Source organism: Dromiciops gliroides, chromosome 4 (assembly GCF_019393635.1).
Source record: "Dromiciops gliroides isolate mDroGli1 chromosome 4, mDroGli1.pri, whole genome shotgun sequence".
Classification (NCBI taxonomy): Eukaryota; Metazoa; Chordata; class Mammalia; order Microbiotheria; family Microbiotheriidae; genus Dromiciops; species Dromiciops gliroides.
Window position 1 is genome coordinate 157,525,658 of NC_057864.1, and position 25,958 is coordinate 157,551,615.

General features: G+C 40.2%; 1 protein-coding gene across 10 annotated transcripts in view; it reads left to right on the forward strand.

Annotated features, from left to right (window-relative positions):
• The first annotated feature begins 214 nt into the window (after positions 1-214).
• ARHGEF11 (Rho guanine nucleotide exchange factor 11) overlaps positions 215-25,958 on the forward strand; it is a 155,492-nt gene continuing 129,748 nt past the window's right edge. For 7 of the 10 annotated variants that reach the window (XM_044001175.1, XM_044001178.1, XM_044001177.1 and 4 more), the window contains exon 1: positions 957-2,565. In XM_044001175.1, coding sequence (XP_043857110.1) covers positions 2,534-2,565 — 32 coding nt within the window. In that variant the 5' untranslated portion in view covers positions 957-2,533. Of the gene's footprint in view, positions 234-956; positions 2,566-25,958 lie in introns of those variants that run through there. The other 3 variants (XM_044001176.1, XM_044001183.1, XM_044001182.1) reach the window with 2 other exon arrangements.

Sequence of the window (25,958 nt, forward strand, 5' to 3'; positions counted from 1 at the left end):
CTGCAAATAAAAAAGAGAGGGAACTAAGGTATGGAGGGTGTAGAAAAACCTGGGTGTGAAGGGGAAGGAAGGCAAGGGGAAAGAGAAGGAAAAGGAAAGGAAGGGGAGAATGAGAGTAAACTCGGAGAAAGGGTGGAGAAAGTAAGAAGAATGGAGGAATCCCGAAAGGAAAGGAAGAGACAAAGAAGTCGGGTGGTGTGAGGAAAGGGGGATCAAGGCACCCAGAAGGGAAGGTAGGAAAGGGAGAAGGGTCAATGGCATTTCCAAAGTGACTAAGAAAAAGGAGCAGAGGCATGAAAGGTGGTAGGGCTGACTTCGTGGCTGGAGGGCGAGGAGATCCACCATTAGAGGGGAGGGGACCCGCGTGGGGGAGGGGAGCGAAGGTAGAGGGAAGGGGGAAGGCGTGTGGGGGGAAGGGCTTTGGAGGAGGAGGGGCAGCGCAGATCTGGGAGGGGGAGTGGGGGCAGTACCGCGTGCGGGCGCCTGGGGCGGCCAGGCGCGAGGGGGAGGGACAGGGACAACGTAGGGTGGGGGGCGGGTGGGCTCCCGCTGCAGCCGCGTTCCGGCGTGGGGCCAGGCTGGGAAAAGACTGGGGAATCTTGTTAGGCCGCACCTGGGGAAGAGACTGAGGGATCAAGGAAGCGGAGACCGCGAGAGAGGGCCGGAGATGGGAGGAAGCGGAGGAGGAGGAGGAGGAGGAAGAGGAGGAGGAGGAGGAGGAGGAGGAGGAGGAGGAGGGAACCTTTAAGGGAGCCCCGGGGCCAGTGGGAGCTGAGGCGGGGGTTGGGGAGGGGGAGGTTGAAGCGAGGGGAGGGGCTGGTGGAGAAGGGTCTGGAAGGGGGCTGAAGAGGAGGAGGAAGAAGGAGGGCTCTCCCCTCGGCTGGGAGAGGAGGGAGGAGCCTCCTTGGCTCCCCCCCTTCTCCCCTCCCCCCATTCCCCCCCACCCCCAGCTGGAGCGAGGGAAGGAGAAAGGGCCAGGAAAAGGGAGAAGAGAGGGGGAGGGGCGCAGTCCGGGAGAGAGGCCTTCCCTCCCCCCTCCCTGCCGCCAACCCCCCCTAGATCCGCCGTGGGGGGCGGGGAGGACCCCGAGAGCCGCGGGGTCCTGCGGTCGGGCTAGCCTCTGGAGAGGGGCGAGGAGGAGGAGGAGGAGGCAGGAAGGAGGCAGGAGGCAGGAGGCAGGCCTCGCGGAGTCGGCCTTTCGGACCGGGGCTGGGGGTGGGCTTCTTATTCCTAGACGAACCAAAGAGAGAGTAGGAAGGGGATTAAAAAAAAAAAACCACAGGAAGGAAGAGAGGACGAGAGAGAAAGCGATCAGATCTGATTTTCCCCTTTTTTTCCAGGAGGCCGGTGTGGCCGAAAACCCACCCCAAACTCAGAGCCACAGTCATAATAATAATCCAGAGTGGGATTAGTCACAGGGCAGGCTTGCTTTGCAGGCAAGAGGCAGAGAGAGAAGGGGGGAAGAGAAGACGAAAAGATTCCCCGTTTCATGGAGGCTGAGGCGAGGAAACCTCTGGGAGCCTGGATCTGGAGGAGCGAACCCGCAGAACGGAGTCAAGAAATTGCCTTCCAGAAAAAAGGCCGAACTTAGTCTGAGGCGGATCAGACGGGGTTAGTTTAGGGGGTAGAGGGGCAGAGTGGGGTGCAGCCTCTGGAAGTTTTAAAAGGAAAGCCAAAACCAAACCAGAAAAAAAGGAGAGAAAGGAAAAAGGAAAGCAATCTAGAGGGATTCAGTGTGTGCTGTTGTTATTTTGAAGGAAGGAAATTGCAGCTTTTAATTCGGGGTTTTCGGGCAAGGACTTGTAGGAATTGCAGAACCATCGATGTATATATAGTCTGTCAATTTTTAAAATTAGGAAGTCCATTTTTTTTTAAAGGATTGAACTGGACTTGGGAAAAAACTGTTGTGTACATCCCATTGTATGATTTTTATTTATTTATTTTTTATTGTACAAATTGTTTGAAACATTTTTCCCCCCAAGCACCCTTTTGGATTTTTGCTTCTATTTTTCAGCTGTAGCTTCTTGTTGTCGTTTTAAGTATTGGAGACCAGAAATTTTTCCCCCCTCTTTGGGAACCTGCCCACAAAAGGGATAGTTGGGAAAACTGGATTAAAAGGATGCTTTTTATTTTTGTTTTGCAGCTGAGGCGGATATTTTGAAGGCAGGCCCTCTTTTTTATACTTTTATTTTTTTGGCTTGTGGCTCTAACCTTGAAAAGATTTGTGGTTGGGTTTTTGGTTAATACGAAGGTCATAGTTTTTCTCTCGATCTCTGTTTTTCCTTTCGGTTTTTTAAAGTGGGGGGAGGGGAACAGGGGGTTAAGAAAGGAGACCATGTTCACTGGTAGAGGCATTATGGAGCGTCAGTTACCAGGGTCCTGAGAGATTGAAGGAAAAAGGATTCGGCCCCCAAGTTGGTATTCCCTTCCCTCCCCCCCCCTTTTTTTTTTAATTTGTTTGAATTGCAAGTGATTCGATTTCCATCAAGATTAAAGCCGCAAGATTTGGATCAGTGGAGACAACCGAAGAACCATGAGCGTAAGGTTACCCCAGACGATAGACAGGTATGTTTGCTGACAATTTGGTTTTAAAATGTGTAGTCGAAGATTGAAGTGAGGGTGGGAGAGGGCTATGGTTTAAAAGGGTTGCAGCAAGAGAGCAGGATGAGCTGTGTGCTTCAAAATGGTTGTGGAACAAACAGGGAGTGGGGGATCGGAGTTCCTGTTGGCTGCTGGGCATGGGGATGGATGTGTGTTTCTGTGGAATGGGAGGGGTTTTTCTATGTGTGTGTGTGTGTGTGTATAAATTTGGTGTAATAGCATATTTTAATGAAAATTGTGAACTTGGGGGGTGGGGCTGTCTGATACCCTTAAGCCTTCTCTGGTTTTTCTGTCAAGTTGGAGGGTTGTTTTTTTTTTTTTCTGGTACCCTGTGTGCTAACTGGGGGTGTGTGGGTAGAGGGGAGATTCCAACCTCAGTTGGCTAAGACTGGCTTGGCTTGAGCTGGGGGTTCAAGCCAAGCTGAATTTGAGTTTGGGGAGGGTACTTGCAGCACTGGGGAAAGCTACTGGGCTGGGCCAGGACTGGTCATTTATGGAATTGAGCACCATAGTGATTTGGATGGTATCAGTGTCTTGACGAGGTGGCAGTGCTTTTGGGTGAGAGAAAATGGCATAGTGGGAGGGGACAGGGTTGCCTTTGAGCATGCACAATAATTTTGTCAGTGGTTGATAGCTCTCCCTCCACAATGGGGAGCATTAGGATTTTCCTCCCTTCAAGTTCAGGGTTTAAATTCAGCCTTAAACCCTGCCATTGAGTTTAATCTCCTATGCTCTTCTTGGTTCTACAAAATAGGTTTTTCTTGGCTTAATCTGTCTTGAAACCAAAAACCTTAGACCTTGAAGTGTGATAGACAGTCATTGACCTTTTTGCTTCCCAGCCACCCTACCCCCCCCCCCCCCACACACCTGGGGTATGTCCTAGAGACCTTAGAACTCCTTTTGCTGTTGATAATTTATTTTGAGAGTATGGCTCCTCCAGGAGAATGGTCCACCTTCAAAGGAATGGTGCAGAAGTGGAGGGAGGGCTGTGCAGATCTACATTCTCATCCTTTCTATTTCTAACCCATTTCTCACCATCTTTCCAAAATTCTCCCCCCCCCCATTAAAAACAAAATGCTTTGGAGTCATAGTCAATGAGTACAGTACTGCATAATTTTAACTAAATGAATAAATCAACTGGTCTTGAAAGAAATTTGATATGGTGAAGTGAGCATACGATAGAGCTTAAACTCTCATCTAATGGAGGGGAATAGCATGGATGATCCAAAATAATAGACATTTCTTTTTGGCTGTGGGATGCAGCCCAAGAAGTGATTAAGAGAAAGTTACAGTTGTGAAAAATAAAAGACAGTTGTGACAAAAAGGATAGGATGTGACAAATGAAAAAGGCTTCCTTTCCTTAAGGAATGACTTTATTGTGTAAATGCCTATTCCCAGGACTTCTTTTTCTCTGTACCTAGCCCAGACCATCTTTTAGATGAATGCAACTGTTTGTTACCAGTTTGGGCAGTGACTGGGATTATAGGACTGTAGATTTAGAGCTGAAAGCTAATTTAGAGATCAAGTTATCTGACTCCTCTGTTTTATGGGTTAGTAAACTGAGGTCTAGACAGAAGTGACTTGGTCCAATAGAAAGTAGCAAAGCCTTCCTTGACTTAAATCCCAGTTCCTTTGATTACAAATTCAGTGGTTTCTTTCCAGTGTGCCACACTGCAGATAATCCCCAGGTGTAGAATTGATATGTATTTATTTGTATTTCCTCCTTTTCTCCCTTTTCTTTGTGGTCTCTCTGGTTTGGCCTCTGCTAAAAAGTGTCATTAGGACCATAAGAGATGGGAACTGAGGTGTGGCAAGGAAGTAGATGTCTTCTTTCCTCTTCTTTCTCCTCCCTCCTTCCCCTCGTAGGATGGAGTTTTAGGACACTCATGGACTAAGGCAGAAGTGCTGCAGTGGAAAGAATGCTGTATTAAGAGACTGGAAACCTGGGTTAGAATCTCAGCTCTGCTCCTGTGTGACCTTGGGGAAATCACATAATTTTTCCAAGCCTCAGTTTCCTCTTCTGTAAAATGAAGTTGTGTTTCTGGTGTTACAAGTGCCTCCCTTTGGTAGGATTTGTATGTTTAGCTTCATGTTTAGAAACACAGGAAGCTGGTAACCCAAGGAGTGAGTAGTGAAGGTTTGAAATCCTTTTCCTCATATACCTCTGAGAAGGGATGGATTTATATACCATCTTGGATTTTGTGCTATACAGAGTTTTCATAGTATGCTTTTTCTGCAGAATATTGGGGGCATTCTTGCTGTCTTCGTTTGTCAATTAGGGAAAATGTCCTTTAGTTTCCAAGCCATTCTTTAGATCTGGATTCCCCTTAGAGCTGAAGTCATCTGATCCAATCCCTCCATTTTATAGATGAGGACACTGAGACCCAGAGAAGTCAAGTGACTTACCCAAGGTCATACAGGTAGTGGCAGAGCTGGTATTTGAACCCAGGACCTCTGACACAAGGCTCTTTCCACTGAATCATACTGTCTCTTAGTCTTCAAGTTCTATTCATTCTCCTACTTAAAGAGGCCATCATCTCAGTGGAGTAATGGAACTTGATGAGGCATCAGCACTTTCTTCCCACTGTCTTTCTTGAGAGAATCAATTTTGGGGCCCAGTGCTTTCACATGTATCACTAATTGCACTGGATTATTATTCCCCAGTTCAGGGACAATTGTTGAGTTCCCGGGGTTTCTGAACCCTGTGGATTTTAAATGATTATTCTGTCTTAGAATGTGTTGATGGAATTGAATAGAGGCTTTTGGATCACAAATGCTTTTTTGGCTCATCAGTCAGTCAAGACTTCGCATACTGTGATTCAGTGCTCTGTATGAGATGCTATGGGACTAGTCAGAAGAAGTAGAGAACACAGGTAACTTGTCCTCAATTGCAGGAGCTTACAATCTATTTGGAAGATAAAAAATGCAAGGAAGATGACTAAAGAACAGTTGTGGGAAAAAAGGCTATTATTTTTATTCAAGTGAAGACTGAATGATCACTTGCCTGGGGTGTTAGGTTGGACTAAAAGACTTGAAGTTCTTTGCAACTCTGATTCTGTGACATCAGCAAATGAAAATTACTATTCAGATTGGGTGTACAAATGGGGAAAGGACGTAGGTCAAGATCAAGGGTGTTTGTCAGGGAGGCCTTCCCGGGATGCTAGGTTGATATGAATTCATTGAAATGAACTAATAAAGTGGAGAATTAAGTTCTTGGAGGTTTGAAGAATGGCTCTAGGTAGAGGGCTTTGGATTATTTATTTTACAATGTCTGCTCTGTTGGGAATGGCTGTAGTTGATGTATGTTTAAAAAAGGTATTTCTGATATAAATGACAATTGTTTTCTTATGTCTTTTGTTTCTCCCAAATTTTAGAAGGTATCTATCTGGTGTATTCAAGGCACATGATGACTAGTTGATTTGTATTCTTTCTATTGCTGAGAGAAATTGGTTGGTTAGTGCAGGAAACGAAAGTGCAGGAGGGACAGGATAATTTGCAGAAGTCAGTGATAAAACCTGAACCAGACCTTTAGTCTGGTGAATACAATCTTTTTTTTTCTTGGGGGGACCCAGAGATCAGTTTCAGTCTCCCCCCCCAATTCTTTTTTCTTTTTGGTGAGGCAATAGGGTCACACACCTAGTAAGTGTTAAGTGTCTGAGGTCGGATTTGAACTCAGGTACTCCTGAATCCAGGGCCGGTGTTCTATCCACTGCGCCACCTAGCTGCCCCCTGGTGAATACAATATTAAAGCTGGATGCATTGAGAGCAAATATCATAGTTCAGTTTCAGTGAAAGTAGGGTATGTCTTACTAGCTTGAAATTTCAGTTGCTAGGAGAAATGACTTTGTGGAACTTCTCCCTAGTAGTCTAGAACAAATGCTGTTGGAAGACAGATTGATATACAACCAAAAGTTCATCGCTTCCTCTTTATTGGGCATGGTGTGGATAAAATGAGAGAAAACATTTATGAAAGTGACTTTAAAGTACACTGCACTTTGAGGACAGAGATGTCACAACTGAATTGTTTTCCTAGTAATGGTGATAATTTTTGCTGAGTACCTATCTTATGGTTGATGTTTTCAAGGTGTCTGAGTGAGTTTGGAGTGTATTTTCCCATCATAACAAATACAGTCAGCTCACATATGGACCAAACCTTTAGTCTCCTTAGTATCCAGCTCTACTACTTAAACTAAGTAACCCAGACTAAAGATTGCTGGAAGCTCTTTGTATCACCACTACAAACATAACCAGAGAAAACAAGTTTTTACTGCTGTGGAAGAGATTGAGACTAAGTAGAATGAACAATGTCTGAAATGTGAGATTTGGGAGATGCTAAAAGAGGTGATAAAAGAAGGTTATTGAATCTTCTCAAATATTTGAAGAACTGGGGAAACTGGGTTTGTGTTTGTATTCCCTGGGCTGAGCCTAGTATCTGGCACATGTGCTTAAAAGATGCTTGTTGACTTGTTAACTTGAACATAGGGAAAGATTTATTGTGATTTCTTGGCTTGATGATTGTGTCTTTTTCCTAATTAAAATATGTTTAGAGTCTTGTATAAACTGATGCAGAGTGAAGAACAGTTTAGAACAATTTGTACATTAAAAAATGCAACAACCAAACATGATTCTAGAAGACTGATGGTTAAGCATACAACCCACCTCCCAACAGAAAAGTGATGGAATCAAGGTGAAGAAGGAATTTCTTTTGCTAGATTATGCATGTTTGTTACAAAGATTTTTGTTCCTCCCCCAGCCCCCCAAGGCGAAAATGAGAGGGAGAAGTTAGATTTTTGTTAATTGGAAAAATTAGATTTAAAAAGAAGTATATATCTAGAACACTAGAAATACTCTTATTAGAGATTTAGGATTGGATATAGCAGTGTACTTAATATGAGATTCTTATTAGTATGAACATTGAATCTTCTGAAGTGGCCACATGTATTTGAAATCTCATTATTTGAAGTTACAGTGATGTAAAATATGATAGTTGGTTCTATTCCCCTTCCCCCCCCCCCATGGAAATATGCAACCCAAATTCAAATAATGTGAATTTGAATTTCATTATTTGCAATAATTATGACCTAACTGTACATACAAACAATCTCACAATAGAAGGAAAAATTCTCCACAAAAAGGAAAGAGCCTTCAGGCCTGAATGTATACTTTCAGAGGAGGGAGAAATCACAGTGTGTTGGACTGGTCTGGAAATCCTTTCTATAGGAAATGGGATTTGATTTAAGCTGAAAAATGGCTTGTATTTGGCTAGAAAGGTTCATAGAATCCAAGATTTAGAGTTAGCTGGAAGGGACCTTAGGAAACCCTAGAGACCAATTCCTGCATTTCACAGAAGAGGAAACTGAGGCGGAGCCCAGGGTCACACAGTAAAGTAAGGATGATATAGGATTCAGACAGGTCTTCCTGACTCCAAGTCCAGCACTTTGACACCTACTTACCTATCTCAGAATTAGAAGAGTACATGTCAGAAGTAGGATTTGAACCTCAGGTATTGGGAGATGAAAATACCCCTGCAACCGAAGGCAACACAAGCTTAAATCCATTCAGCCATCTTGACACTCAGGATGGTGGAAGGTATTGGTATTGTAGGTGGGCAGAACAAGCAGACGCTGATACCGTCTAAGCCTCTTTATTCTAGGAATGCGCTGAGAATGAATTGAGTCTATCCATTCATTGTTGGCTGGCTGCCAGCCCTTTGAAGGGGATCATTACCTATATCATCATCACAGAGCTTTTATAAAGTGTCTTCATGTGGTGCTATATTCTGGTCCAAATGATGCATAAGAAATACAGTCCTTTTAAGAGTTTACAGTCTAAGACCTGTTCTATATCAAACTGACAAATGGACATAGAGATCACATGGACAGCTAAATATTTTTATTATTTTTAATTTCTCCTTTTTATTCTGTTCTCTTTTTCTTTTGTTCAATGTCCAGAAGAAAAATCAAGTATGAACTTCATATGTAGGCCAAAACTAAGTACATTTTAGTGAGATTGGACAAGGATAAGTACATTTTTAGGAGGAAGAGAATGAATGGGGCATGGTAATTATAGGAATTTCATCTCTGGATCAATGGTGTCAGTCAAAGGCAAATCATTGCTTTTCTTTCTGATTGATATAAGTAGGTTTTCTATAGAAAATGGGATTTGAGGAGCTATTTAAATGGGGTGGTCCTGGGAAAAAATATGGAATAATAGTCCTTATATTTGTATAGCACTTGATATTCCTCACAGTTTCTTGTAAGCTCTCTCATATCCCTCTGCCTTCCACTATGCTTTCTCCCACCCTTTTCATTATTGACTTGATCATTCACTCGTACAATTACCTAGTGTTATCTTCCTTTAAAAACAAAGCAAAAAAAAAAACCAATGCTTTTAAGCAGTTCTCCTGTCATCCATTCCTGATTTTTAAAAATTTCATCTAAGATTTATTTGACTTTACTCTCATGGTTTCTCTTCCCCTCCCTCGAGTTATGGTAGAAGACCCAAGAAAGACTGTGAAGCCTTGCCTTTCAGGAACCTGAAAAAGAAAGTTTGAAAGGATTAGGGATGGAACAGCTTGTTAGATTAGGGGTTAGTGATGGAGAGAGAAAGAAAGACAGTGAGGGGGAGAGAGAGAGGGGGGGGGGAGGGAGAGAGAGAGGAAAAGACAGAAAGGAAGGAGAGAGACAAAGGAGGGGGAGGTATGAATGAGAATAGGAAACCTTTGGGAGTTAGTGTCCGGTTTTTGAGGAAAAATCACTGAGGGTCCCATGATTCTCTAGAATCCTTCCTGTTTACTTGTCTCTATTTCCAGTTTTTCCCCTCTCCAGTCTATCCTTTATACAGTTCCCAAAGTATTGTTTCTGATTCCCAGGACTGATGGTGTTGTCTGCCTGCTCAAAAATCTAATGGCTCCTATTATTAAAGGATGAAGTGAGAATTCCTTACCCTGGCATATATCAGGCCTTCCAAAACCTGGTTTACCAACTTTTCCAGCCTTATTTTCCCCCTTTCCCCTTCATGGACTCTGTTATATTTAAACCAGGAGACTAGCTGTTCCTCACTCTTGTCCTGCCTCCATGCATTCTCACAGGCCTTTTCTCCATGCCTGAAATGGAAGGTGCTAACTCTTCATCTCTCTGTGTTGATATCTTTCTCTTCATTCATGAAGCTTTTATTTCTACCACCTCTGATTTTCTTAAGAGCATCTTGTCTGAATCTCTCCTTCCTTCCTATCTTCCTATCTTGTACTTTGTATTCTACTTGTGTCCATTCCCTGTCTGTTCCTTGTTGGAGTATAAGGGACTGGGTCATTGTTCATCTTTGTATACCTGGTTTCTACCATCGGGCGTGCATGCGTGCGTGCGTGCGTGTGTGTGTGTGTGTGTGTGTGTATGTGTGTGTGTGTGCATGGTGTTCCAGAGCTTTAAACTACTAAGATTTTTGGGTCATTCTGTATATAGTAGCTAATTCTTGTTCTTTCAGTTCAATTTATTTATTTATTTTTCTTTCAATTCAATTTAAAAGACATTTGTTATCTGTCTGCTATGTTCAAGGCACTATATTTGATGCAATGACAGTCCTTACCCTCAAGGAGCTTACATTCTATTACTTTTCTCTTTTTTAAAAAATTATAAAAGTATTTTATTATTTTCCAGTTACATGTAGAGATAGTTTTCAACATTTGGGGGTTTTTTTGTTTGTTTTTTGGTGAGGCAATTGGGGTTAAGTGATTTTCCCAGGGTCACACAGCTAGTAAGTGTCAAGTGTCTGAAGCTGAATTTGAACTCAGGTCCTCCTGAATCCAGGGCTGGTGCTTTATCCACTGCGCCACCTAGCTGCCCCACAACATTTGTTTTTACAAGATTTCTAATTTCAAATTTTTTTCCCTCCCTTCCCCCCTCCCTAAGACAGCAGGTAATCTGATATAGGTTATATATGTACAACACCAAACATATTTCTGCATTAGTCATGTTCTAAGAGAAGAATCAGAGCAAAAAGGAAAAACCTCAAAAAAGAAAAACAACAGCACCAAAAACAAAAGAAATAGTATGGTTCAATCCACATCCATATTCCACAGTTCTTTTTTTTTTTTTTTCTGGATTTGGAGAGCCTTTTCCATCATGAATCCTTTGGAACTTTCTTGTACCATTATATTGGTGAGAAGAATCAAGTCTATCACAGTTGATCAACAAATAATGTTGATGATACTATGTACAATGTTCTTTTGGTTCTGCTCATCTCACTCATCATCAGTTCATGCAAGTCCTTCCAGGTTTCTCTGAACTCCTCCTGCTCATCATTTCTTACAGCACAATAGAATTCCGTTACATTCATATACCACAACTTGTTCAGCCATTCCCCAATTGATGGGCAGCTCCTCAATTTCCAATTCCTTGCTACCACAAAAAGAGCAGCTATAAATATTTTTGTACATGTGGGTCCTTTTCCCTTTTTTATGATCTCTTTGGGAAAAAGACCCAATAGTGGTATTGCTGGGTCAAAGAGTATGCACAGCTTTATAGCCCTTTGGGCATAATTCCAAATTGCTCTCCAGAATGGTTGGATCAGTTCACAAGGGAGCTTACATTCTAATGGCAGAGTACAACTTGTACACATTTAAGTAAATACAAAGTAATTTTAGGAGAGAGCTTTTGGGTGGGTGGGTGAGGAGAAAAGGTTTTGAAGCTAGGCTTTCTAGAAGATTGAGATGAGAATGGTATGCATTCTAAGAATAAGAAACAATATGCAATATCACAGGTGAGAAGATAGCATGTCAACATGAAGGAGAATAATTTAATTTGTAAAGGTAGTAGAAGGTATATTGTACAGGGCTTTAGATACCTGGCTGATGAGTTTGTATTTTATCTTCTGGACACTAGGAAACCACCACTGAAGATTTCTGTGCAGGGGAATATCATGGTTGGACTTCTTATTCAGGAACATCATTTATTCATTTATTTATTTGTTCATTCATTTGCTCATCCATCCAGCCATCCATTTGTCTGTCCCCAGCTTATGAGCATCCCTTTGATTTCCAATTCTTAGCCACCACAAAAAGAGCTGCTATAAATATTTTTGTACAAACAGGTCTTTTACTCTTTTTTGGGATGTCTTTGGGATATAAACCTAACAGTGGTGTTGCTGGATCAAAAGATATGCACAGTTTTATAGCCCTTTGGGCATAGTACTTAGGAATATTATTAATTTGGCCTTTGGGTGGAGGATGAATTGGGGAGGGGAGAAACTGGAAGCAAGCAAGGGGGACCAATAAAGTGTCTGTTTTCTGTAGTTCAGGTGAAGCATTAAGATCCTAAGTTAGAGGTACTGGGAGTAGAGGGAAAGGGACTGATGGAGAAGAATATTTAGAAGTGCAATCAATTAAGACAAAGCAGCTGGTGTTTTCGGTTATCCTTAATCCAGATAGGTCACTTAGCTGTGTGTAGAGGGCTGGACCTGGAGTCAGAAAGACCTGAGTTCAAATGTGGCTTCAGACCCCAGCTGAGTGATCCTGGGCTAGTTATTTAACCTCTATTTGGCTTGGTTTTCCCAACTGTGAAATGGGGATAACCTTCACAGATTTGTTGTGACAATCAAATGAGATCATATTTGTAAAGTGCTTAGCACAGCGCCTGGCACATAATTAGCATTTAATAAATCCTTTTCTCCTTCCCTATTGGCCACAAACATCCATATTTCAGCTTCTTCAAAGATTTTCCTCTTTGCTGGATGATAATTTGGGTGTGCAATAGGTTAGGTCCTATGCTGTCATCAGGGTAAGAAACTTACTCCAAGGTCACAGATGTGCAGCACAGCTGTTGTTTTAGAGAGTAGATTCTTGGGGGCATTGAGCTGTTGAGTGACTTGCCTGTGGTCACAGCTGATAGATGGCAGAAGTAAGACTTGACTAGATGTTCCACCAAGCTGTGCTCTCTCAGTAGTAATGGTAACATTTTATATAGCATTTTTAAAACTTGAAAAGTGCTTTATATACATCAGTTAGCTTATTCTACCTCATAAAGACTCTGAGATAGGCTGTGCTCCTGTTATTATTATTCTTTTACTGGTGAAAATACTGAGGCTTAGAGAGGTTCAGTGGCTTGCCTGTGGTATCAGAGAAGGGATTTGAACCCAAATCTTCCCAACTCCCAAGTCCAGTGCTACAGTTATGCCATGCTGCATTTCTCCCTACAGGGTCAGGACTTTGGCCTATTTCAATCAAAAGTGAGAGAAAGCGGGGCAGCTAGGTGGCACAGTGGATAGAGCACCGGCCCTGGAATCAGGAGTACCTGAGTTCAAATCTGGTCTCAGACACTTAACACTTACTAGCTGTGTGACCCTGGGCAAGTCACTTAATACCAATTGCCTCACTTATAAAAAAAAAAAGTGGGAGAAAGGATTTTCTTCACAGTTTGCCTGAAAAATGAGATTTCAGGAGCCTCAATTCCCAACCTTTGGTCCTTCATCTTCTGTTTTTGGAAGTAGCTGTTCAGAATGGTCTGTTGCAGGCTGCAGACAGTTCCTGGCCCCAGACTAGAATGGGAATCAATCTGTCATTGTTCTAAGTGATAACCTTGGAAGGTCAGGACTGCCCTTGAGACCCATCCAAAACCATAGAGTATTTATCAAGCCTCTACTGTGTTAAGCAGTGTGGAGGATGATAGGGTGATCATAATAATGTTAAATTTCCTCAAATGATAATAATTATTATTTATATAGCACTTTAAGGTTTACAAGGCATTTTACTAATATCTCAGTTTATCCTCACAGCAACTCTGGGAGATAGGTGCTATTATCTTCCCCATTTAACAGATGAGGAAACTGAGGCAGATAGCAGTTAAGTGACTTGCCCAGGGTCACACAGCTAGTAAGTGTCTGAGGCAGGATTTAAATTCAGGTCTTCCTGTCTCCAGGTCCAGCACTCCTGTATTTTGCTGCTTAGCTGCCAATATATGGCATTTGCCTTCAGTGGGCACAAAAGTAACACATAAAACAGTACCACAGTGCAGAAAGTATATAACTAAGTGCTCGGTGATATGGTACTGATTAGAAGTACTGTAAGAATTAAGAGCAGGAGATTAATGAGGACTAGAGTGCACCTTCACTCCTGTATCTTGTGAAAGACTTCATGGTCTAGTTCATTTGCTACCTATTACATGCAACTTTTCTTGATTCCTCTTCCCCCCCAGATGAATGTGGGTTCTCCTCAGGTTTTCTTGTAGCACATCTTATGTATCTTTCTGCATAGATTTTGCTTTGCATCATATTTATTTGTGTACCTTTGTGCCTGGTGATTAGATTGTGGGTTTGCTGAGGGCAAGGGCTGCCAGTTTTCATTTTTATGTCCCTGATGACTACCACAATCCCTAGGACATAGCACTTAGTAGATTTTTGTTCCATTGAATCAGAAAGTTAGGGTCTGCTTCCAGGAGGAGGTAGAACTTGAACTGGTCCTTGAAGGATTGTTAAGATCTGGACAAATGGAGGCCTTTACGTGTAGTGAGGACAATGTGAGTAAACAAAATGTGATGGTGGGGATGACCATGTTTTATTTGGGAGGCTAATGAGAAGACCAGCCTGAGTGGAGTGCATGGGGCGTGGAATAGGAAATTGATTTGAGTAAGCCGTTGGGCCTTATTATGGAAAATTATAAAAGTTGAGACATTTAGATTTGATGTAGGTAGGAAATAGTGAGACACTGAAGGTTTTTGAGCAGGGTAGTGAATTGATGAAAGCATTGTTTTTTAAGATTAGGATAATAGGGGGCAGCTAGATGGCGCAGTGGTTAAGCACCGGCCCTGGATTCAGGAGTACCTGAGTTCAAATCCGGCCTCAGACACTTGACACTTACTAGCTGTGTGACCGTGGGCAAGTCACTTTACCCCCATTGCCTGCAAAAAAAAAAAAAAAAAAAAGATTAGGATAATAGTGATGTGGAGGGAGTGACTGAAATCAAGGAAAACAGGAGAATGTTAGAGTAATTCAGAAATAAGGTGATAAAGACCAGAACTAGGGTGGTGACAAGTGGCACTGGAGAGGAAGAGATAGATCTGAGAGATTCTTGAAGGAAGAAATAGTGGAATTTAGTAATAGGCTAGATTGAGGGATGAAGGAGAGGGATGGGTCAAAGATGATGCCAAAGTTTTTGATCCTTTAATGGAAATGGAACTAGCATTTTAAATCATCTTTTCTTTTTTTTTTTTCCATTGGCTTTTTCCCATTGGTTGAATGTAGCAAATTGAATATTTTCTTGCTCTGTTTCCTGAGTTGAATCATTTCTGCCAGACCTCCTTGGATTATCAACCATAGGCTGTTCCCAAGAGGTAGGGTTGATTCTAGATTTCTCTAGGAGGTTGAACCTTGGGACAGTAGGGAACTTTATATGATCCTGAATCTGAAACATACTCATATACCTTCCAAAAAGCAGATTGGATTCCATGTTCCTTGGGAGGCACCCTGGCCTAAATCCTTCCCCTGTGGCATTTGGAACTGGTTGGGGAGGGGAGTTCCTGACCACTGTAGGCCTTCTGCTGATAGGATTAGGTCTCTGAAGAAATTTCTGATTCTTAAGGATGTCTGCCTACTGGCAGAACAGGTGCATTTTAGGGTACACATTGAACTATCATAGTAACTTTTAAAAATTGTATTTTATTTTTCCCAATTACAAATTTTTCTTCCTCCTTTCCTTCTTCACCTTCCTTCTCCCTAAGATGGCAAGCAGTCTCATAGAGGTTATAAATAGCATAGTAGGTGATAGAGTGGATAAAGCACTGGCCATGAAGCTGGGAAGACCTGAGGTCAAATCTCACCTCAAACACTTACTAGCTGTGTGACCCTGGGCAAGTCATTTAACCCACATTGCCCTGCCCCAAAACAAAATAATAAGAAAGTAATTTACCCAAGTTCACACAGTTCGTGGAAAGTCAAGATGATAACTTGCTATAGGTCTTCAGACTTTTTCTAGGCCAGTGTTCTTCACCAGTTCACTCCTCCAAGCTTAGATAATGGTATAATTCCACATCCCTTTAATACACATATAGGTGAATTATATTATAGAAACATAAAATCAGGGCTGTAGAACTTGAAACAACCTGAGAGGCCATCTAGCCCAACTTTTCTCATTTTACAGATGTAGAAACTAAGGCTTAGTTGGTTAAGTGACTTGTCTAAACGTCACGGAGGGAGTATGTTATTTTCATCTGACAATTATTTTATCTTCCTTTTACCCCCAAACCCCAATTAAAAAGGAAAAAAGGAAAAATTTCCTACATTGGCCATGTCCAAAAATGTAAGTCTCATTCTGCTGTTTTGAATCCATCACCTCTCTTTGCCAGGAGGTGGTCTGCTTATGCTTCATCATCAATCTTCTGGAATCATGGTTAGTCATTACATTGATCAGAGTTCTTAAATCTTTCAAAGTTGTTGTTCTTTACAAAATTGCTATGTATAAATTGTTCTTCTGGTTCTGCTTACTTCATCATAAAAGTTTTTCTAAGAACCTATCCCTTTCACCATTTATTATAGCATAATAATATTTCATTACTTTCATATTCTATAATTTTAGTCATTCCCTAATTGATGGGCACCTCCTTAGTTCCAGTTGTTTGCCACTAAAAAAAGAGCTTCTGTAAATATTTTTGTACATATAGATTCTTTTTATTTTTCTTGGCTACTTTTGGGGTCTAGACCTAGTAAAGTGTCATTGGGTCAAAAGTATGGACAGCTTAGTGACTTTTTAGAAATCATTCCAAATTACTTTCCAGAATAGTTGGACAATTCTCAGTTCCACCAACAGTGCATTAGCCTGTCGGTTTTCCTGCAGCCCCCCCCCCCCCCCCCGACTATTGTCATTCTTTTTTGTCATCTGTGACAGTTTGATAGGTATGAGGCAAAAACCCAGAGTTGCTTTTTCAGTTGTCTAATTTAAAAAAATAACTTGGACTTCTTCCTTTGAAAACTGCCTATTCATATCCTTTGGCCATTTATCAATTGGGGAATGACTCTTATTCTTATAAATTAAATCAGTTTCTTACATATCCTGGAAATGAGACTTTCACCAGAGAAAGTTGCTATAAAACATTTTTTCTCCCATTAACTTTTTCCCTTCTAATTTTAGCCACATTGTAAACCATGTTGTCTCTTAACATTTTCTTTATATTATTTCCCTATGGTTAGTATAAGGCCTACTATAGAAATTTCAGTTATTTTTGTTATTACCATCTTGTGTTTCTCATCTTGCTTGATAGAGTTCAGCTAGAAACATTCCTGAAGCAAGTCACTATTCTTCTATAATGTTTTCTCTGAACTATTGTGCTAGTCAACAAAATAACTTTTATCTTTTTGATAATTGAATAAAAGTAATGAGATATGTTTATCTTCAGGATAGCTGCAATAGCAGACAGTATGAATGACAGGGATGATTTATATGGTTTTGGAAATGGAATAAGAGGCAGGGAGAGGGGAGAGAGAATGAATATGCTAGGTCTCTTTTTAAAAGTCTTATTGTTTTGTTCTTGTTATCTTAGTCTCATATTTTAAATGGAGTTCAGATAGAAATGATCTGAGGACAAATCACTATCTTGCTATTATTCTTCTGAATTTAATGTTCTGCAGACTAAATGTGCAAGTAGACAAAATGATGGCTTTTTGTAATTGATTAAGAGTATTAGGATGTTAAACTTCTGCAGATTCACTAAAAAGCATTTTGGCACAACTCTAGTAATATAGCCTATTCCCACAGAGTTTTAATTTCTTTGTCTAGATCTCTGTATTTTGAAAATGATTCCTTCCACAACAGTTTTGTCTGTAATGATGCTCCAGTTTCAGTATACTCATCTGTTTCTTTATAAAGGATTTAGAGCTTCTGGTGTCTTGTTCTGGATACCTGATTGTATCTTTCTAGGGTATCAAGTAGTATTTTTTACTGCTGTGATATGTTGCACAGTTTCTGATATTTTATTGCATAATCGGCTTTAGTCAATTAGTACAGGCTTCCTAAGGACAGGAGTGTGCTGGATCTAACCAAGCTCTCAAGCTGATTGTTATTTTCAGCGTGAGCATTTACATCTCAGAAATTCCTTCAATCACCATTTGCTTTATTGATTGTTTAGATTTAAGAAAGTGAGGGCAAAATGTTAATAATATGAAATTTAAATGTTAACAGTATTAAACTTAAAAGTGTACTGTGCATTTTCAGAGCTGATTGTTAAACATTTACCAGCACATCTCCACCTAAGGTTAACTTGTGTATTTGAAGTGTCATTGACCTGAATCTGAATCCCTCTTCTAGGTCCTCCATATTCTCCTGATTCAATCATCTAGTCACTGCTTTATCCACATCTTGTTGAGGCCTTGGAGTGCCTTTTGATTCTACTCTTGGATCCTCCCTATTTCATTGGCTCTGTCTGGTGATAAACTCTTTTCAATTACATTCAACAAATCCAATGCCATGTAACTGTTGTCTGTCTTTGTGATTGCACTGTGTGGTGAAGTATGTCTATTGCAAACATTGTCTTGTGCTCAGAAAACCTCTATCAATCATTTTTCTTTTTTATGATGAGGTAGTCTTTCATTAACACTACATGAGTTTTTGTTTGGGCACCTTTTAGACCCATTATCCATTTTACTGTGCTAAAAGTATATAGTAAGGCTGCTATTGAATGGACGTTAATTGCTCCAAAAGTGATCTTCACTTAAGCTTTGAATTTAGGATGCCAGTAAGTCTTTTAACATACACAGGCATCTAGGTAGCCCAGTATACTGGACTTGGAGTCAGGACAACCAAAGTTCAAATTCTGTCTCACACACTTATTAACTGTATGACCCTGGGAAAGTCACTTAACCTCTGTTTGTCTCAGTTTCCTTAACTGTAAGATGGGATAATAATAGCACCTACCTCCCAGGGTTGTTGTGAGGATCAAATGAGATAATATTTGTTAAGTGTTTAGTACTGTGCCTAACAATAGTAAGAGGTATATAAATGTTATTATTATTACTCAACCTCAGCTTTTCCTTGTTAGCCTTATACTTGATGTGAGTGATTTCTTAGTTGCCAAATCCAATGGCCTTTTCTTGATTCTTCTTCTCTCTGCAGATTTTTATGCTGTTGATCACTCCCTCCTTCTTGAATACTCTCTTCTCTCTAGTATTTTGGGACGCCACTCTCTCTGGGATCTCCCACCTATCTGATTGCTCCTTCTTAGTCTCCTTTGCTGGATCCTTATCCAGATCACACTAATTGTAGGTGTCCTGTAGGCTCCTGTCCTGCCCCTTTCTTCCCCCGCTGTATTACTTCACTAGGTTAGATTTAATTACCATTTCTGTGCATAGAATTCTCAAATATACCTATCCTGCCTCAACCTCTGATCTCCAACCTCACATTCCCAAACTGCTTTTCAGACATCTTGAACTGGATGTCCAGTTGGCATTTTAAACTCACATGTCCAACACAGATTTATCTTTATCCCAAGCCCTCCCTTGCTCCTACCTTCCCTGTTACTGTAGAAGGAAACACCATCCTCTAATTCCTTGGGATTACAACCTAGGAGTTATCCTCAACTCTTCACTATCTCTCAACCCTATATTCAATCTGCTGCCAAGGCCTGTTTTCCAATTACTTTTTTGGGGGGGGGTGAGGCAATTGGGGTTAAGTGACTTGTCCAGGGTCACACAGCTAGTAAGTGTCAAGTGTCTGAGGTTGGATTTGAACTCAGGTCCTCCTGAATCCAGAGCCGTTGCTTTATCCACTGCACTACCTAGCTGCCCCCAAGGCCTGTTTTCATCTCTGCAATATCTCTCGGATATGGCCTCTGCTCTCCTCTGCCACTGCCACTGCTTTAGTGCAGGCATCTTTATTACATCTGGACTACTGTAATAGCCTGCTCTGGTAGGTCGGTCTGCTTCAAGTCTTTCCCCAATCCAATCTGTCCTTCCTTCAGGCACCAATGATTTTCCTAAAGCTTAGGTCTGACCATGATACTCTCCTACTTAATAAACTCCAGTGGTTCCCAATTGCCTCTAGGATCAATTACAAAATGCTCTTTTTGTCATTCAAAGCCCTTCATAACCTAGCCCCTTACTGCCTTTCCAGTCTTCTTGCCTCTTTTTGGTGAGGCAATTGGGGTTAAGTGACTTGCCCAGGTCACACAGCTAGTAAGTGTTAAGTGTCTGAGGCCGGATTTGAACTCAGGTATTCCTGACTCCAGGGCCGGTGCTCTATCCATTACGCCACCTAGCTGTCCCAGTCTTGTTTCTTTTTTACCTATGCTTATTCTTTTAAATTTACTTTTCTTGGAAAAAAGCTACCCCTAGCTAGCATTTTTAGTATAATATTGAATTGTAATGGTGATAATAGTAATAATAAAGTAATAATACTTTACTCCTGATCTTTTTGGAAAGGCTTCTAGCTTGTCCCATTATATGTTAGCTCCTAGTTTTAGATTAGATACTGCTTATCATTTTAAAGAAAACTGCATTTATACCTATGCTTTCTAATGATTTTAACAGGAATGAGTTTTATATTTTGTCAAACTCTGCATCTGTTGAAATAATCATGATTTTTGTTTTTGTTACTAATATGGTCAGTAATGCTTATGGTTTTCTTAATATTGAACCTGAATTCATAGTATAAATCCAGCCTGGTTATTCTGTGACCTTTGTGATAAATTTCGGTAATCTCCTTGCTAGTATTTTATTTAAATTCTTTTGCATCAATATTCATTTGGGAAATTGGTCTATAGTTTTCTTTCTCAGTTTTTGCTCTCCCTGGCTTAGATGTCATGACCATATTTGTGCCATAGAAAGAATTATTTACTTATTTAATTTAAAAACGGTTTGTGTACTATTGGAATTAATTATTCTTTAAATATTTGGTAGTGCTTACTTGTTTATCCATATGTTCCTGGAGTTTTTTTCTTTGGGAATTCATTTATGAATTGTTTGGTTTCTTTTTCTAAGGTAGCTTATTTCAGTATTTTATTTCTTGTTCTGTTAATCTGAGCAATTTTTTTTTTTTTTGGTGGGGCAGTGAGGGTTAAGTGACTTGCCCAGAGTCACACAGCTAGTAAGTGTCAAGTGTCTTAAGTCGGATTTGAACTCAGGTCCTCCTGAATCCAGGGCTCGTGCTTTATCCACTGTGTCACCTAACTACCCTCAATTTGTATTTTTAAAAAATATTTATCCATTGCACTTAAATTGTCAGTTTTATTTGCATATAGTTGCGTGGTGAGTTGTTTTTTTATACCTTTGGAATTTTTTAGCACAACCTTTTTTGCCTCTCAGTCAATGTTGTCTTTTTTTAAGCGTTGATTTGTTGTTCAGTCGTTTTTTAGTCATGTCTGACTCTATGTGAACTCATTTGGAGTTTTCTTGGCAAAGATACCGAAGTGGTTTGCCATTTCCTTCTCCAGCTCGTTTTACAAATGAGGAAACTAAAGCAAACAGGGTTAAATGATTTACCCAGGGTCACACAGCTAGTAAATGTCTGAGGCTAAATTTGAAATCAAGGAGTCTTCTTGACTCCAGGCTTGGCACTCCATCCACTGCACACCTCTCAGCTGCTCTTAAGTATTGATAGGGTTTTCCTTTTTGTTTGTCTGCTTTTAGAAATACAAGCTAAGAATGCTTTGGATAACATGTACGTCAAACACAGAATTGATCTATATTTGGAGGGGTCCTTGGTATTCTCATTTTGGGGTAATAAATATAAGAAATCTTTTGTTAAAAAAACAGGATAAGATGTGTCAGAAAGGAAAGTGCTAAAGTATTTGCTACTCATTCATACATTAATGTGAAGTATTTGAGGTAGTAATTATAGATCTGACCTGGGCCACCTGCTTTCCAGTTTTCCAGAGAAGGTAGTTTGTCAATTATTTTGACATGACTCATGTCCTTCATTTCATTATATATTGGTGCACATGTATTCTGCTTCATATTTGCTCTAACTTGAGTTTTCATTGTGTTGGATTTCTTTAACTATATAGACAACTGTAAGTTTTCTGGTTTTTTTTTTTTTTTGGTGGAAAGGGGGGATGGGGGAGGATCTCTTTCTCCAAATTTATTTGCTTCTCAAGCCCCTGTAGCTTCTATAGTTCTTGTAGTTTGTGAAGTTTGTTTTCCTTTGTAATCCTATGTTTTATTTTAAGCATTTAAAAACATTTTTCTGATAAGGGGTCCATACTATTGCCAAAAGGGTCCATGACGTTAACAACTCTTGCTCTATAGCGTAGTTTTTGATTGATACTGAATTTTTTTTTTTCCTTTTTAGTCAGGCCATTGGGGTTAAGTGACATGCCCAGGGTCACACAGCTAGTAAGTGTTAAGTGTCTGAGGCCGGATTTGAACTCAGGTAGTCCTGACTCCAGGGCCTGTGCTCTATCCACTGCGCCACCTAGCTGCCCCGATACTGAGTTTTTTTACTTTTTATTTTTTTGTGTTGCTTTAATTCCTTGTATCTCCTTAACTTTTTGGTTTTCTCTTTCATGAATTTCTGGAATACTTTCTATTTCTAGGTTTTGTTCCACATATTTCTGTTAATTAGATTATATGGTGTTCAGGTTTTGTATTGTACTTACCTGCTAGATAATGACTTAATCCTCCAGTATCTTTCCCCAATTCTGTAGTAATTTTCTCAAGCCACTTCTACTGTGGTCATATTTAATCGCTGTCCATAAGAATATTCCTAGGAAGCTCCTGTGTTCCTTAACCATGGCAACTACCAGTGCATATATTATGTAATGCATGTCCTGAAATGCTTTATGTTGTTAAATGAAATATTGTGGGGCAGTGCATTTGTTCATGATGGTTGTAAGCAGATAACTACTTTTAAAAAATTGTTTTTTTATTAGTTATATTCAAAACTCAGTCTCAAAAAAAAGAGGTTTTTGAAATTCCATTCTAAGCATGCCCATTTTTTCAAAATCATTTGAGGCATTGGCATTATTTTTGGCATCTGTTTCATTATTAGGTAGCACTTCTGGAATTTGTGATGTTTAGTTTTTAATGCCTTCAGGTTCTTCAGCTTTTCCCTCTTCAGATTTAAATAACTCCTCAGTTTCCACTCTTATTTCATCTACTCTGGGTTTAGGAATTTTTTATGACTGCCCTGCATTGATCTATAGTAATACCGTGTGTAACTTGGAGATTTGGATGTTGACAAAAAGTATTGTGAAAGCCCTTGCCTATAACTGGTAAGGTCTGTTTCCAGTTCTATTATGTTGAATTATTGGCACATGATAAATGCACTCATACCTTCATGTATACTCTTATTTTGTCCCCTTTAGTGGTTAGCAACAGCTGTACTGAATGATGCCTTTCCAGTGGGTAGGATATTGATATTTTTCTGATTTTTTTAATGTATCTTGCTTTCTTGTGGTACCAGAACACAAAGACATATAACTGTCTCTACTGTTCTCTATGTCAAGCTGATCATTATGAAGGTTTTGAATAGGATTACTCTGCAACCTTATACTTCCCTGTCTATTTCTGCAGTTATATGCCATTGGCCAGCATGCTTACTCAATCAGTGGTACTGCTGAAGCCCAACTGACCATCCTTTAAAATTTCCTGCCAGGTTTTAACAGCCACTATAGCTGTTTTATCACACAAAATCACTATTTACCCTGGCTGGCATTTGCATATTTGACCATTTCTTCTATGATGACATGTATTTTAGTTTGAGCCTTGAGAGGGCCTTCATTCGTTCATAGGATGTTTCTTTTTCTTTTTTTTTTCTTTTTAGTGAGGCAATTGGGGTTAAGTGACTTGCCCAGGGTCACACAGCTAGTAAGTGTTAACTGTCTGAGGCCGTATTTGAACTCAGGTCCTCTTGACTCCAGGGCCGGTGCTCTATCCACTGCGCCACCTAGCAGCCCTCATAGGATGTTTCTTAATTACTTTTTCCTGACTGTAAGTCTTCAGTTCTCTGACTGAAGGCTACTCTACTGAAGGCTTCTCTGAGGCTACTCTCAAGTGATAACAGCTAGAAGCTCATACCAAGTATTTCTCTTAATTTTACTGGATGCTAGAATGTTTAGAACATTTAGTTTTTTCTTCAGGGGACCTCAGAGCTGTGTTTAGGGAACTTCACTAGGCTTCCTATTTATACTTTCCTGAGGCCTAGAATATTTCCCAGTTGATGACATAGCTTCTAGGCTGCCCTCTGCCAGCCTTGTTGGTTTGAAAGCCCATCCCTCCATTGTTCTGTTTACCCTAGGCTGGCCTCATTCATCTTCCAGAATGAGGACCCTTTGGAGGCTTTCTTCCAAGTGACTGCTGCTTCAGAGAAAGGACACTCTTGTTCTGGGGTGAGAAGGCTGAAGTGAGTGGAGTAAATAGCTTTGTGAATGCGATTTTGTATGAGGCTGACACAGTGGGACCTCTAAGCCCTAGAGAACAGGACAAAAGAAACTACAAGGGTACCAGCCTCTTCATGGGATCATGGTTTATGAAAATACATGCAGTTCCTAATGTAGGATGTTGATGCATCTCACTTTTTTCAGTTGAGCGTGAGCTTTGAGGTGATTTTCCAGTATTTGGGATGAGTTGTTCTGTACCACCCACACTGTTACCACCCAATCCCCTTTACCATCATAGACCTAAACTTTTATTACTTTATTTGGAACTTATTAACCTATATGAAGATTGAACCCATAAATTTGGTGTCAGCATCATCAATAGTTCTCACCACTTGAACTAATTGAACTGTCAAAATGCCTGGATCATTTAGGTTTGGGAGTCTGAGTTGAATTTTTCTAACTGTACCATAGAGGGAATAATCCTACTTAACTGGAGTCTTTGAGAAGATAAAAATGAGAGACATTACTTTCTCAGAATTCAAGTAATTGAAAGATTAATGCTGATTTTTGTAATATAATATGTTTGTCTCTTATCTAAATCATGGTTTGTTTGTTGTGAGTTAAAGTCTTTTTAAAAATAAGTTTGTTGTGGATATTTAATCCCTAACAATTCCTATACTGCCTAGCTGACATGTGCCCAGGGAGTCTGCAGAGATGCAGACTAATTCTAATAGCATTTATTTTATATTTCAAGGATATGTGATTTTTGTCAGTGGGGGTACTTCCTCTATCAGTACAGATCATACATAATTCTTCTCTCACTTATTAAATGACCTACTGTATGGTTTTAGAGAGTTGCTGTAGCTTAAAAAATTAATCTGAGTAAATTAATAATGCATTCCAAAGGCAATTTTGCACAATTTTGGATTACCTAAACCTCTTCTTCCTTCTTTAAGGATTTTTGGTAATCTCCCTCCATTTATGGGACAATAATAGGTCTACCACCTACCTTGTTTGGGGTCTTTAGAGGACAAGTTGTAACTACTCACTGGACTGTCATACTATCAACTTCCCACTTCTGATTTCTCTTTCCAGATTCCTCTTTCTTCTCTCATCTTCTAAATGTTGTTGCCCCCAAGGCCTTATTATTCTTTCTATATTCTCAAATGAGATGATATAAACTGCTTTGCAAACCTTAATTCACCATTACTACTATTACTAACTACTGACTACTACTACTAGCAGTGGTGACCTCTATTATCTCCATTCCTGTTGTTGTTTTTTGTATCTGACTATTTGTGACACCATATTGGGGTTTTCTTGCCAAAGATAAGTGGAGTGGTTTGCTATTTCCTTCTCCACCTCATTTTACAGATGAGGAAATTGAAGCAAACAGATTTAAGTGACTTGCACAGTGTCACACAGCTAATAAGTGTATGAGGTCAGATTTGAAATCATGAAAATGAGTCTTCCTGACTCCAGGCCTGGTATTCTATCCACTCTGTATCATCTAGCTGCCTATCTACCTCTCTGTTCATAGGACTTCTAAATCACTGTCATCCTCCTCAGCTGTCCATTTCTCACTGAAGCTCCAGACTTGCATTTCCAAATGTCTGTTGGGTATCTCTATCTAGATGGCTTGACATGTCCAAAACTGAATTCATTATGCCAGTGTGGTATAGTGGGAACACTGCTGAGAATATGAACTCCAGGGGACCTGGGTCAAATCCTGGCTCATCTTCTTACTACTTGTGTGACCTTAGCCAAGTCACTTAACCTCTTTGAGACTCAATTTTCTCATTTGTAAAATAAGTCAAAGGACTTTTGTACTTTGTAACCCTGAACAAGTCACTTAATTTGATGATTTAAAATGGGGATAAAATTTGAAGTATTGACCTCACCGGACAGGGCTTTTGGGAATAAGCACTGCAAATCTGAGGTTACTATAGAAATATGTAAGTTATTATCATTTGTATGCTTACTTCATCTTCCCAACTAGATTATGAATTTGCTGAAGTCAGGGACTTTTCATCTCTTTTTGTAGCTAGAAATGTTTAGGTGCTTAAT